Raw genomic sequence first — 13,815 nt, 5'->3', positions numbered from 1 at the left:
CCTAAAATGCTAATATATATAAACACAAGACACAAGTGAGACAATTAGTGGCATACAGTTAAATATGAGCTATAAAACTAACATGACAAAAAGTTTAAAAAGTCCAAAACAATTATTTCAGACATTTTATTTTTAAATTAACATTTTTATTCAGCTAGGGTTCATTTAATGGACAGTATAAATACATGTATAATGTTGCAAAAGGTTTATATTTCAAATAAATCCTTTAATATATGAAGCAGCATAACTGTTTTCAACATTGATTATTGTAAGAAATATTTCTTGAGCAGCAAATCAGCATATTAGAATGTTTCTAAAGGGTCACATGACACTAAAGAATTCAGCTTTACCATCACAGGAAAAAATTATATCTTAAAATATATTCAAATCAAAAACAGTTATTTTTAGTTGTAATAATATTTCACAACATATTTTGACAAATGCAGCCTTGGTGACCATTGGAGACTTTAAAAAACAAAATGCACCGATCCCGTACTTTTCAAAAAGTATTTTAAAATAATTTCCTACATGAAAAAAAAAAACTGTTCTTTTGAACTTTCTATTCATCAAAGAATTTTTGAAAAAAAAAAATTGTACACAACTGCTTTCAACATTGATAATAATAATGAATGTTTCTTGAGCATCAAATCATCATATTAGAATGATTTCTGAAGGATCATGTGGCACTGAAGACTGGAGTAATGATGCTGAAAATTCAGCTTTGATCACAGGAATAAATTACACTTTACTGTATATTCACATAGAAAACAGCTGTTTTAAATTGGAATAATATTTCACAATATCACTGTTTTTGTTTGTATTTTTAATCAAATAAATGCAGCCTTGGTGAGCAGAAGATACTTCTTTTAAAAACATAAAAAATCTTACTGACCCCAAACTTTTGAACGGTAGCGTGTGTGTATATATATATATATTTTTTTTTTTTTTTTTTTTTTTTTTTTTTTTTTTAACCATATACAATATCATAAAATGTTTTTAATTTTTAATATGTTTTTAATAAGACATATTTTTCTAAAAGAAAAGCCACATTCACAATGAAATATCTGTAGAATCAATATAATGGTGTTTTGTTGTTTGTCATGAAGCTCTGATTAAACTCTCTATAGGTGTCAGACAGACACTCAACACTGACGAGAACTTTCTGTTCTTCGCTTTACTTCATCAGCAATTAAAGCATCATGTGCAGCCTAGAAACTATTTGTGGCTGAACGCTTTCAATCCAGATGACAAAGATAACACATCAGGCTCACGTGCATCACCTCATATACACTGCTGTAGACATGTCAGTAATTATGAACTACAGTAGCTTATGCGATAACTGCTGCACCACAGTTCCCACTACAAAACCTGATCATTTATCAATATATTCAGATACATATCAACTTGATCTTGAGCTAGCAGATCAGCTTGAGGGACTTTTATTTTAGGGTGACGTTTAATCATGTACCCACTCATTACCATAAGAGAGCGGAGGGGGTCAAAGGCTTGAGACAGACCCTGAAACGCTAGCTGAATGCATGCATGATGCACATGCATTTTGTATGTCGCCTGTCAATCAGCCGTAGTCGTGGAAACCAAACACTGGGGGCTAACGCCATAAGCTGCCTATTAGAGGAGGTTTGGTCCCACATCTGCCCCTGCAACATTCATCAGCAGGCTGAATTATTGAGCACACTGATCTCTTTACTACGGCAGAACGCCTGGGTGTTACCCAGAATTCCCCTGCTGGCCACCTCCCACCAAACATGAGCATTCTCACGCCAATCACTAGCTCTGACAGGAGACTTTGAATACTTAATGCTAAGGAGTTTGTTTCCTGTAAATTTAATGAACACAAATTTCACTGAACTTTTGTCATTTTGACTTCAGCATAAACAAAATTGTAAAAAAAAAAATAAAAAAAATTGACAAACCATGCTTGATTCACAATAATAGACTTCTATAATAGACTTGGTCGGTGTCGTGTCATAGCTGGGGGTGTGGCTTGGGGCGGAGTCGGCGTGGGGGAAACCAATCCTTTCCCACTCACTGAAAAGAATGGCGTTAACTCAGTATGGCCTACGTAGAATGACTTCTGCTACTCGACAGATCAGCATTTGCATTTTACAAAGTTTTTGTGGGCGTTCCCAGTTATGTCCACCAAGTCTATACCTGGAGAAAGCTAGCCATTAGCCTTCCCATTTATCACAATGGCTTATTTAGCCCGTTTCACACTTTTAAGAGCCCTACAAAATATTGGTCACTGGTACTAGTATACTATTCTTCTACTATAATAAAAATACTGATGATACATGTCAGACAGAATAAGCTGCTAGTTTTGACCAGGGTTAGTATTGTGAACTAAAACTATTAATAACATTGATAGCTGCAAAAAAAAAAAAAAAAAAAAAATTATAAAAATTAAAATAGGCAACTCACTGAAATAAGTTTAGTTTAAGTTGAAGCACAAAAATTACTAACTGTAAATAATAATAATAATAATAAATAAAATTGACCAGGGTTTTGACCAGGGTTTTGATCATTGTTAGCTGCAATAATAAAATAAAATAAAATAAAATAAAATAAAATAAATAAAATAAAATAAAATAAAATAAAATAAAATAAAATAAAATAAAATAAAATAAAATAAAATAAAATAAAATAAAACAAAACAAAACAAAACACTGCATTGGCAACTCAATGAAATAAGTTTAAGTTGAAGGACTGAAATCACTAACTGTAAATGAATAAAATAAAATACAAAATAAAACAAATAAAAAATTTAACCTAAAGAGTAATATTTAAAAAAAAGGCAGAAGCACATAACAAAAATATATAATATAAAAGTAAAGGTTAATTAAAAAATGTTATTCAAACCGTAACATTGTATAAATAAACTATAACATTGTTTTTTACTGACCTTCAATGAAAAAAAACAGTATTTTTACCAACAGGTTCTAACTTTTCTAACAACCCTGAACTCCACCAGACATCATTTCTGTTTAAGACAGTGACTTTTCACCCCTCTAGATCAGGTCACACCAATGAGCAGGTCTGCTTTCAACGACCCCTTGACCTCTGCCCTCTTACCCTCAGAACATGTGGATATACAGTACCACTCACTGTCTGACCCCATGCTCCGCTCTCAGATACACGTCACATACCCTTTAACAAAACGCAATATTATATTCTAGTCAGTGACACGAGACAGTCTCCTGTCAGAAAGAAAGATCATACTGTATGTGTTTGAATTGACATGACGACAAATTTTCAATTTAACACCAGCATCTATCCTCGCATATGCAGCCGGGCTCCAGACAGCAGTCAGGTGGATGATGGGAAGGCTGGAGGAGCTCCAGAGGTCTGACAGGTGCGCTGGCTCAGGTAGCATTACAGACAGCTGGAGAGCATAACCCATAATATAACCATACGCCATTCTTCACGTCTCATCTGACACACAGCAGATAGAGAAGTCAAAGAAACACGAGCCAGTACACTGATACGGACTCCCTTTATGAGTGACACCGTGGCCACCTGAAGACCTGCGCTTTACCTGTTTAAGCTACTAATAAATTTGTAGTTGACTTCAGTGTAATACAAAACCCATGCTTAATGCAGGTCTCTAATGCAGATCTCGTAATCAAATCGAATTGATGGACCATACTGATTAAAACGTGCTATTATTTAAGATAAAACTAATAGTGCAATAAGGACTGTCATTACATTTATTTAGGGTTTTATCACATTCATTTAGCATAATTAATTGTAAAGAAAAACATAATAAAAATAACTAAATTTCTCATGCCCACTGACCTGTATACAAGTCATTTTTGAAGTCATCTGAGCAACTTAAGATATTCAAAGTTTTAATTTCTCATTGAAATAAAATAGAATTAAATTAACCTCATTTAAAAATTCACTTAACAAGAGTTAATGCATAATGCATCATGAATCGAATACTATTGTTATATATATTAGGGCTGTCAAATCGATGAATCGTGATTAATCGCATCTAACATAAAGGTTTGTGTTTATATAATATATATGTGTATGTGTATATATATATATATATATATATATATATATATATATATATATATACACACACACACACAAATGCATATATATATACATAAACACATATAGGGATTACTCTTAATTTTTCTGTAATTTAATTACAGTTACTTCTGATGTAATTGCATTAAAAACTGTATAGACTGTAGAACAATTTATGTAAAACACTGGTGTATTTAACATCTAATGTAAAATTAAATTATTAAAGTTTTTAATGTAAATGTCAGGGTTATGTCTTTAGTTTTTGTTCATGTGTCTTTTGTTTCATGTTTACCCTTTCAGTTTAGTCTTTGTCGTGCCCTAGTTAGTTTCCTTAGTTACTGATTACTTTCGCCTGTTGTTCATTTAGTTCCCTTGATAGCTCTGTATATTTATATTTATATACAACACTAACAGTGTTGGTTAAGTTACTCTAAAAAAAATATTAATTACCAGCTAAATTAATAAATGCTGTAAAAGAAGTTGTTAGTTCAAAAAAAAAGTGTTAACAGCTCATTTTTATGGATAATGAATTAAGTGATTAATTGATCAGCAAACCATTTAATTAATTACATTAAAGATTTTGATGAACTGATGATTAATTTTGATAAATTTCAGCACTGTCAGTGAAAGGTGAGTCATATCCACAGAAATGGCACATAATTCAAGGTTTTCTGGGCAATATAGCTTTTTGAGGGCAAAGATGAATCCATTCAGTCTTACTTACGTCTCCGGCTCCTTTGGAGGCTCTGTTTGCGGTTGGTTTTGGGACTTTGTTTGGGGCTGGAGAACGTTATTAACCAGATCAGTGATTCCGCTAAAGGGAAACCACCTGTATGAACAAGCAGACAGCGCAACTCAATATCAGGTCAGCAAGCCTGCTTCCAGTCGACATACGCCCCAATATCATGACAACAACTGCAGCAGTGCAGCTACATTCATAGGGAACACACATAAAGGGTACAGCATGTACAGCTACAAGAGCTACTAGGACAGAGAGAAAGAAAGAGAGAGAGAAAGACAGGGCCGTCTCACTTTTTTAATCCTTTCTGGGAAAATAATCGTGTTTGGAATGTACCAGGTTGCTATAAACTTTTCTGTCATGTCAACTCTCTGAGTGTTTGGCATGGTAATGGATTTCACAATGTTGATGTCTGGCCTGCTGATGCTGTTATTGCTGCTACTGCTACAGAGCAAGTACGGGACTTTATACTGCCAATAGTAAGCAAAGATTCGCTGCTGTGAGCAAGTAAGATATTCTGCTGCAGCACAATATAGCATACATGAATTACCCGTAGCAGATCTATACAGGTGGAGCTGGGGAAGTGGGAGGGTTTCATAAAGCACGCTGCAACTGCTACAGAAAATGCAGACCAAGTATTTGAAGGTTGAGCAGCGAGCTCATTGGCTACTGATACAGCAGGAACCAATCAGCTGTGCCCTATAGAGAATGATGTGATTGCAAACAGATTGAGGGACCTGCGACATCTAGAGTTTCATAACAGAACTTTGTATTTCTGAGGAAGAACAAATCACTGGATGTGTAAAAGTGGTCCAGTCTAGTGGCATTATTATTTTGTTGTTGTTTTGGCACTTAGCAGTAAGTAAACTAGAAATGCATGAGCAAAACTTTATATGCTGCTCTTTTTTTTAGTTATATCTATGAAATCATATTTATTACTTTTAGACAAAAAGACAGTCTAATTACAAAAGTGCAAAAACTATTACACTATTTTTTTTTTTTTTTTTTCAGCAATATTATTGCTTTGACTGCACTGGATTAGACCTGAACTGAGCTGGATGATGACATCACTTGTTTTCTGCAGAGCTGCTTTATAGCTGAATTGAATTTATTTCATATTGATGAGCTTTACACAATTATTGAACTGAATCAACACTGAACTGACCTCAGCTGAACAATGACACTATTTTGTTTTTAGAGCTTTACAGCAGAATTGAACTCTGTTTGCATCATTAAATCATTCTTTTTCTGTTTACCCCTGTAAAGCTGCTTTAAAACAAGCTGTATTATATCAATAAAGGTGGCATTTCTCATATAAATGGTCATGGACAGAAAATGCTGTGCAATTTTTTCCCCACAAGAGTTCTATTATTGTGGTAAAAACTAAGTGGGCATTTTGTGGCTGGAATAAGAACAAGTGGATTTTGCTGAAAGTGAAAAATCTGGCTTTGTGAGACTAGAGAAAGAAGAAAAAGAGAAATACAAAGATGGAGTCCTGATAGATGGGGGGAAAAAGAAGAGGTGACACTCAGCCAGAGAAGGAAGCAAAGAAGCCGGAGTGAGTGAAATGAATTTTGCATCCATCAGCCCGGGATACGGTCAATTGTCCACAGATACAGAGAAAGAGATCAAACAGTGTCCATGTGCAACTCACAGAGTCGACAAACAAGCAAAATAAAGCAGGACTGGTGCATCCAGCCTGCATGTGGATGAAGCTGCCAAAAGCTTTTCGAACAGAGCCATAACAGACTGCAGCCAATCACTAGAGAGAGTAGGGGGAAAGAGCTGCCAATCACAGAGGAAGCCACAACAAACGCACACGCGGGAATGTCAAAGCCTTGAGGTCTCTAGCTAAGAGAAGCCCACACAGAATCATTGCCTGGAGAAAAACTGCAGAATTTGAACTGCTGACAAAGTTCTGCCGCTATATTGTTTGTTTACTAAATGCTTTGGTGAATCTGATAATGATTGTGTAGTCACCAATAAGAATATTCTGCAGCTTTTGCCCCAAAATCAATGCGGAAAATGAGGGGAAAGTCCACAGAATCCGTCTAGGCCTCGCTTAGTGTTACTTACTGGACTGGCTGAGATGTTGCATCTTCTTTGACCCTAAAAATAAATAAAAAAAAGTCAAAAAAAGAGCATGATGACAACAGAAATAAAACACAAGACTAACATAATCAAAACAAAAACATGGAAAAGCAGTCAAACAAATATCAACACATATGATGTGCAGGGCGGTATGACAGCATATGGATTCAAAGGACGCATCCAATTATAATTTTGTCACATCTGTTTTATTATTTTAGGTTTACGGTTGTGAATCAAAAAAAATTTTTAACACAGGCAATCTAACATGATTGGTTGGGAATATAACATCTAAAATCTTATATAATATTATCTTTTGATTTGATACTATATATATATATATATATATATATATCATACCAACCACCCGCCATTACATGTGAAACTAACTAAATACGCAAATAGATATGGCCATGATCATTTTAAACGTATACACAAAAAAAGAAAACATGCAAAGACATGGAACACTTAAATATTTTAAATAAAAAGAAACAAATGATAGAAATAAAACAGGGAAATTATCTTTCTGCCCTCCACAGACAAGTCGACCACACAAAGAAAACACACCGTCCACGACACATAGCCCATCCGACTCAATGTGTTGAGCTTAAAACTATATAAATACATAAATAGAATAAATCCACCACAGCATTACCCTGTAAGAACTTCAGTAGCATATACAAACCACAAGGAAAGAGGGTTAAAGGGATGGTTTGGAGGAATTTCAACCTAGGGTCCTTTGTACCATGACCTCGAAGCTGTATCTAGTAAATTACCCCACTAATAATGCCCAGAGTGGTACCAAACTTCTACAGTAGTACAAATAGGTTCTGTACTCATAAAACGAGGCATTGGAAAGTTTGTAAGTACATCAGGAGTTTATTTAAATAACACTTGCCTGATGGCTTATGCTACTGCTAACCCGGACGTCGAGGTCACTTCCGTTATTTGGGAAAACCACGTAAAAGTCCTGACAGAAAGCGATGCATAAGGATGTAGTGTAACAACTAATATTGTGTTGGTAGTACCAGTTTGCAACAATTATTAGTTAACACTAAGTTGTCAAAACTTTGAAAAAAATAATAAAAAATGCATCGCTTTCTGTCAGGACTTTTATGGGCTTTTCCCAAATAACGGAAGTGACCTCGACGTCCGGGTTAGCGGTAGCATTAGCCATCAGGCAGCAAGTGTTATTTAAATAAACTCCTGATGTACTTACACACTTTCCAGTGCCTTGTTTTATGAGTACAGAACCTATTTGTACTACTGTAGAAGTTTGGTAACACTCCGGGCATTATTAGTGGGGTAATTTACGAGATACAACCTTGGATACATTAGCGCCTGCACTAAGCCATTCATTCGGCTGATATCTCTAAATAAGTTCTAACTTCTGGTGGTGGGGGGGGGGGGGGCATGGAAGGGCTACTAGGGCTGTTTGGCTCGAGGTCATGATCCAAAGGACCCTAGGTTGAAATGACTCCGAACCATCCCTTTAATGAACCCCTAAAATAAGATAAAACTGTTATGAATGCTGTCCTGAATGCATGGTGTACAGTTTCAGATCAAGTTTAGGTAAATCTGGAACCCCTTTATCCCCTGTCAGATCATTTATGCATTTGTCTGTGTGAATTAATGGAGAAAAAAACATCTGAATCTGAAGTTAAATATGGTTAGATTTTCTCCTGAAACATTTTGTGCAAAATGGTAAAACAGTGTGACACTGCCCTCTAATGGTCAAATGTCTTCTATTAAGGAAAAGATGCCAACCTCTGCAAAAGTGTCTGCAAAATCTCAGTGTAGCAGGATTATACATCATTAATATATTATTATGTGATATATTATGTCGTTATCATAAATATACCATGGATGGCAAGCAAGCTGCCTCTGATTTCAGTCACACATTAGGTAACACATTGGGTTGAAGCTAACGCCACAATAACTTGCAGAAAATCTGCACTAGTCAAGCCGTGACTCGCAAGTATTGCATGTGATGTTCTAACCAAATTACCCTCTTTCTGAGCTGTTCTCAGACTGTTAATTTAACCTCAAATGACTGTCCTCTCTCCTCCTCATCCCTCTCTATTCTCTCAGTATCTCGGCGCTCTTGAGTGGAGGTGGAGACACAGGCCTCATTGATGTGACAGCTATAGAATGAGAGCTGACTCATCACTTTAAATAATACACCCCACATCTCACCATCAGAGTCTCAGCACAGTCCTCTTAAAGGAGCATTCATGCTTATTTTCAACTTAAAGGAGAACTCCGGTCATTTTTTTGTAAATTTGGAGTGCTGTCAGTACAGAGAACAACGACAAAAATCGGTGTTGCCTACACCGTGTTATCCTCTTTTTAAAATGTGCACCCTGTTGACTTAAATGGGGCAAGTTTTAAACCTGCTTTTAGCCTCTTAACATCCTTGATAGGTCATTACAAGTGCCCAGCTAATGTGAGTGATTCCTTCAGAGTGATCACGGGTGAATCTGACTGCAGTAGATGTGAAAGATATTAATAAAAGTGATGTTAATTCAGCCAGCGCACATACCTGTATTTACTTCCTGTTTTCGGTCGAAGTCCACAGTAGTCGATTGTCGAGTTCACGCGCGTGATCATAGGTAAGTAACTAACTAACTAACTGCGCAAACTCGTGTAGGCAACACCGATTTTTGTCGTTGTACTGACAGCACTCAAAATTTACAAAAAAATGAGCTGAATGTTAAAATTGACCGGAGTTCTCCTTTAACGTCCATCAGCTCCATCTGTGGCCTTACGTTTGAATCGGTTTTGTAGAAACGAAATGGGAAATGCATCTACAACACAATTTGTAATATTCCAAGAAGGTTAAAATGAACATTCATCAAGTGCAAAAAACAAGAATGTTGTTTTAAGAATGTTTCATGAGAACACATCAGATATCAATGATGATAAAAGAACTTTCTATACATGTTATTTAAAGAATGTTTGGTTACACTTTAGTTTAGGGTCCAATTCTCAGTATGAACTAACTATTAACTATTACTTTTGCCTCAATAACTCCTAATTACTGCTTATTAATAATTAGTAAGGTGGTTGATCAAGGGATGTAAAATATGGTCATACAGAATGAGGCATTAATATGTGCTTTATAAGTATTAACAAACAGCCAATATCCTAGTAATATGCATGCTAACAAGCAACTAGTTACAAGTGAGAAAACTAAACTAAAGTGTTACCGAACGTTTTATCTCGACATAACCTTAACAAAACAGTGAAAGTTGTGGGAACATTCCCTGTTAACTGGGTTAAGATGTTTGTTAGGTTAAGATGTAGGGCCATATTCAGACTGCCAGCAAAAATAAAAATGTTTGCATATTTAAATTTTATCCAGATGGGTTTTTAAAAGTCTAGACAGCAAAAAAAAAAAAAAAAACACCCACGTGAAATCTGCTTTGTATTCTCCACATATGGAGGTGGTTTGAAATGCGATTCGAAACAGATTTTTTACAGATCCGTCTGGATGCTCTGGATGCTCAAATCAGATTTCAGACTGTATTTTCCATCACTCTTAATGTGACACACAATGGTAACGTCAAAACTAGTGGCGGAAATACCGGAGTTATTCATACGGAATTCAAATGGTACGTCCAAAGACTTGGTCATTTTCCTGTGCGACGGAGGAGTTCTGCACCGCAACTCCACAGGGCACTTATGTGGAGAGCGAGATGATGCACCTCCATTTCTCCTGCATCCGTTCTGAAAGCTTCGTCACATACATGTACGCCTATGTCGCTAAAAAAGCAACCCATGCAGAATATGCAACCCATGATAAAATAAATAAATCTGAACATATCCTAAACAGTCTAAATCAAACATAATATCTAAATGGAGTTTGCTCCATGTAAACAGTGGCCATGATTAAAATAGCATGCATCCGGTGAGAAGTGAGCACAATTTCTGTATGCATTGCACTATATTAATTATGCATGCATTTATTTAGTCATAAAACACGGCTACATATGAATGGACACCAATGAAGAATGATGCTTTTTCCCCGCAGATAGCATAGTTATGACATCTACTAGCAGGGGCTAACAGTTCCATGCTAACCAGCTAAACCCTGACCTCTTCAGCTATTTCTAGCAGAGAAAACATCACTTACAACACCTTTTAATAGAAATGTTTTTCTTACTTCCTAAAAGCATTATAGAGAATATGATATGGAAAACAGGACTCTTCAGAAATGATGTAAGGTCATTCAGAAATGAACATGCTCAGCGTCAGCGATACTGATATACTTTCCATGTTATTAGGAGAGTGTGGCATTGCGTGAGGTTGTTGAGTTAACCTTTATGCAGCGGAAACACTGATTACACATTCATACAGACACTTTGTGAGCATTACCAAAATGTGCAGCATATGAAAGCAAAAATATGACATTAACCAACAAGCTTTACCATAACATGAGAAATCAAACCCATGGCAGGGCCATCATTAACTACAACTAAACCTACTCAGAACATTTTTGTTAATTGAATTATAGCTGAAATAAAATAAAATTTGATTAAATGAAAATTAGAAAAATGCTGCATTGGTTAAAGTGAAAGTACTACAATTACTGGAAATAAATAAAAAATAAAGTGAACCTAAATGCTAAAAAAAATAACAAAAGTACATTAAATTTTGGTAATACGTTATAATAAGGTCTCATTAGTTAATGCATTAGTTAACATGAACTAACTATGAGAAATATATTTTTACAGCATTTATATTTTTTAAACTTTTGTTAAAGTTAGTAAATAAAAACATTCATGTACATGTTAGTTCACAGTGCATTAACTTATGTTAACAGATACAACTTTCGATTTTAAAAACATATTAGTAAATGTTGAGATTGACATTAACTAAGATGAATAAATACTGTAGAGGTATTGATAGTATTCATTGATAGTTCGTGTTAACAAATGTTAACAAATGAAACCTTATTGTAAAGTGTTACCCAAAATAACTAAAAAATAACTAAAAATGAAAACTGAAAATATAAAAATGAAAGCTAATTCAAAATATTAATACGAACTATAACGGTATATAATCAACACTAAAATATACATTGACCCACAGCCCCTGAAAGTGCTGGTGCTCATTCATATGCAAAGAGGCCAATAACAACATAAGGCTTTTACAATCAAAGGCATAGTAGGAAAAAAAAAGTCAGACAGTAGGTAGAAAATAGTCATGTGCGAAAAAACAAGTGACCTGCAAAGAAAAAAATGAAATAAAGAAATGCATTTGACCTCTTTTTCAGCTGTTCTGTATGAAGCGTGTGTGTGTATACGTGTGGACACACTGGCCTCCTGCTGTCAGCGATGCACAGAAGAGGAAAGTCCTGTTACATAACACAGAGCTGAATCTCTGCATGGGGCATAATTACTCCACAATTACAGCTGCCAGTGTGCCAGTCTGTGCTGGTCAGTGGGGCTGGCAGTGCCCGCGCTCTCCTCTCTGCCATCACAACCAAAACACAGCAGCATCCACAGCCTTCAGCCTCACGTTAGAGGAAAAATCCTGCCATACTGTAATGTTTTCTCTCTATCTCTCAGTTTCTAAACCTGATAAAGTAGCATTCTTTTTACAGTATTTGTGCAGTATGCAAACAGTATGTGCATTACAATTTTAATAATATAATGATGTGCACAGATAAATAATTTATAAATAAAGCAATATTCCATGAAAAGAACTGTCGATTTTGATTTCGTGATGACTATTTATGACGCCACAAGCGACATGCACAGTTTAAAAATTAACAGTAAAATACCATTTTTAATAAAATAAATAAATAATGCAAAATACAGTTGAATGGCCAATATGTATGCTTGACAATTGACATAGGGAGCAAAAAGTAATTTTTTCCCCCTGGGTACATAGATATGAAATGTACACTACCGATCAAATGTTTGGTGCTTTTATTCAGCAAGGACACATTAAATTGAAAAAAAAAAAAAAATGACAGTAAAGACTTTACCGTTGTTGAAATGTTTTTATTTAAAAAAAAATGCTGTTCTTTTGAACTTTCAATTAATCAAAAAAAAAATGTATAACAGTTTTCACACAAAAAAATTAAGCATCAGAACTGTTTTCAACATTGATATAAAAAAATTCCTGAGCACCAAATCACATGATTTCTGAAACAGTTATTTTAAGTTGTAATAATATTTCACAATATTACTGTTTTTACTGTATTTTTTACTGTATTTAAGATTGCAGAATTGTGTGAATGAGTGTGTGACAGTTGGAGGGACAGTAGGAGACCACTTGATTTTTATGAATGTGGAAATCTGTGTGTGTGTGTGTGTGTGTGTGTGTGTGTGTGTGTGTGTGTGTGTGTGTGTGTGTGTGTGTGTGTGTGTGTGTGTGTGTGTGTGTGTGTGTGTGCGTGTGTGCGTGTGTGTGCACAACAGGTGGCATAATCACAGCAGGAGCTTAGCAGAAATGGTGTAATCTCATGCCAGAAAGAGCCAGGTCAACATGACCTGCACTGTACCATCTGAGAGACCACAGAGTGCCACTGAATAAACACACACACACACACACACACACACACACACACACACACACACACACACACACACACACACTTGCGTAAACCACAGTACACAAACTGCCTTAAAGGAATAGTTCACCCAAAAATGAAAATGATCCCATCATTTACTCTCAAGCCATCCTGGGTGTATCTGACTTTCTTCTTTCAGCTGAACACAGAGTAATATTAAATTAAATGAACTATCCTTTTAAGAGACAGTGTGTGTGTGTGTGTGTGTGTGTGTGTGTGTGTGTGTGTGTGTGTGTGTGTGTGTGTGTGTGTGTGTGTGTGTGTGTGTGTGTGTGTGTGTGTGTGTGTGAACACAGGCTCTGTTCCAAAACACTGTGTGCTGTCTTGCTGCATAATGCCTACATAGCAT

The 13,815-nt window shown here is 35.6% G+C and overlaps 1 protein-coding gene across 3 annotated transcripts in view; it reads right to left on the bottom strand.

The window, feature by feature from the left end:
* The window catches only part of rims2a (regulating synaptic membrane exocytosis 2a), a gene marked incomplete at its 5' end in the record, with an annotated part of 182,173 nt that overhangs the window by 148,841 nt on the left and 19,517 nt on the right, over positions 1 to 13,815 (bottom strand). Inside the window, 2 exons of one of the 3 annotated variants that reach the window (XM_081389341.1) lie at positions 4,781 to 4,885; positions 6,872 to 6,904. The exons of the other annotated variants lie outside the window; for them this stretch is intronic. Of the exons in view, the coding sequence (XP_081245467.1) occupies positions 4,781 to 4,885; positions 6,872 to 6,904 (138 nt within the window). The remainder of the gene's footprint in view (positions 1 to 4,780; positions 4,886 to 6,871; positions 6,905 to 13,815) is intronic. 3 annotated transcript variants of the gene reach the window in all.

The sequence above is a fragment of the Scardinius erythrophthalmus genome (assembly GCF_964197995.2).
Source record: "Scardinius erythrophthalmus genome assembly, chromosome: 16".
In the NCBI taxonomy this organism is placed as follows: Eukaryota; Metazoa; Chordata; class Actinopteri; order Cypriniformes; family Leuciscidae; genus Scardinius; species Scardinius erythrophthalmus.
The sequence above is the reverse complement of the archived record's forward strand: the minus strand, read 5'-3'. Positions and strand labels throughout refer to the sequence as shown.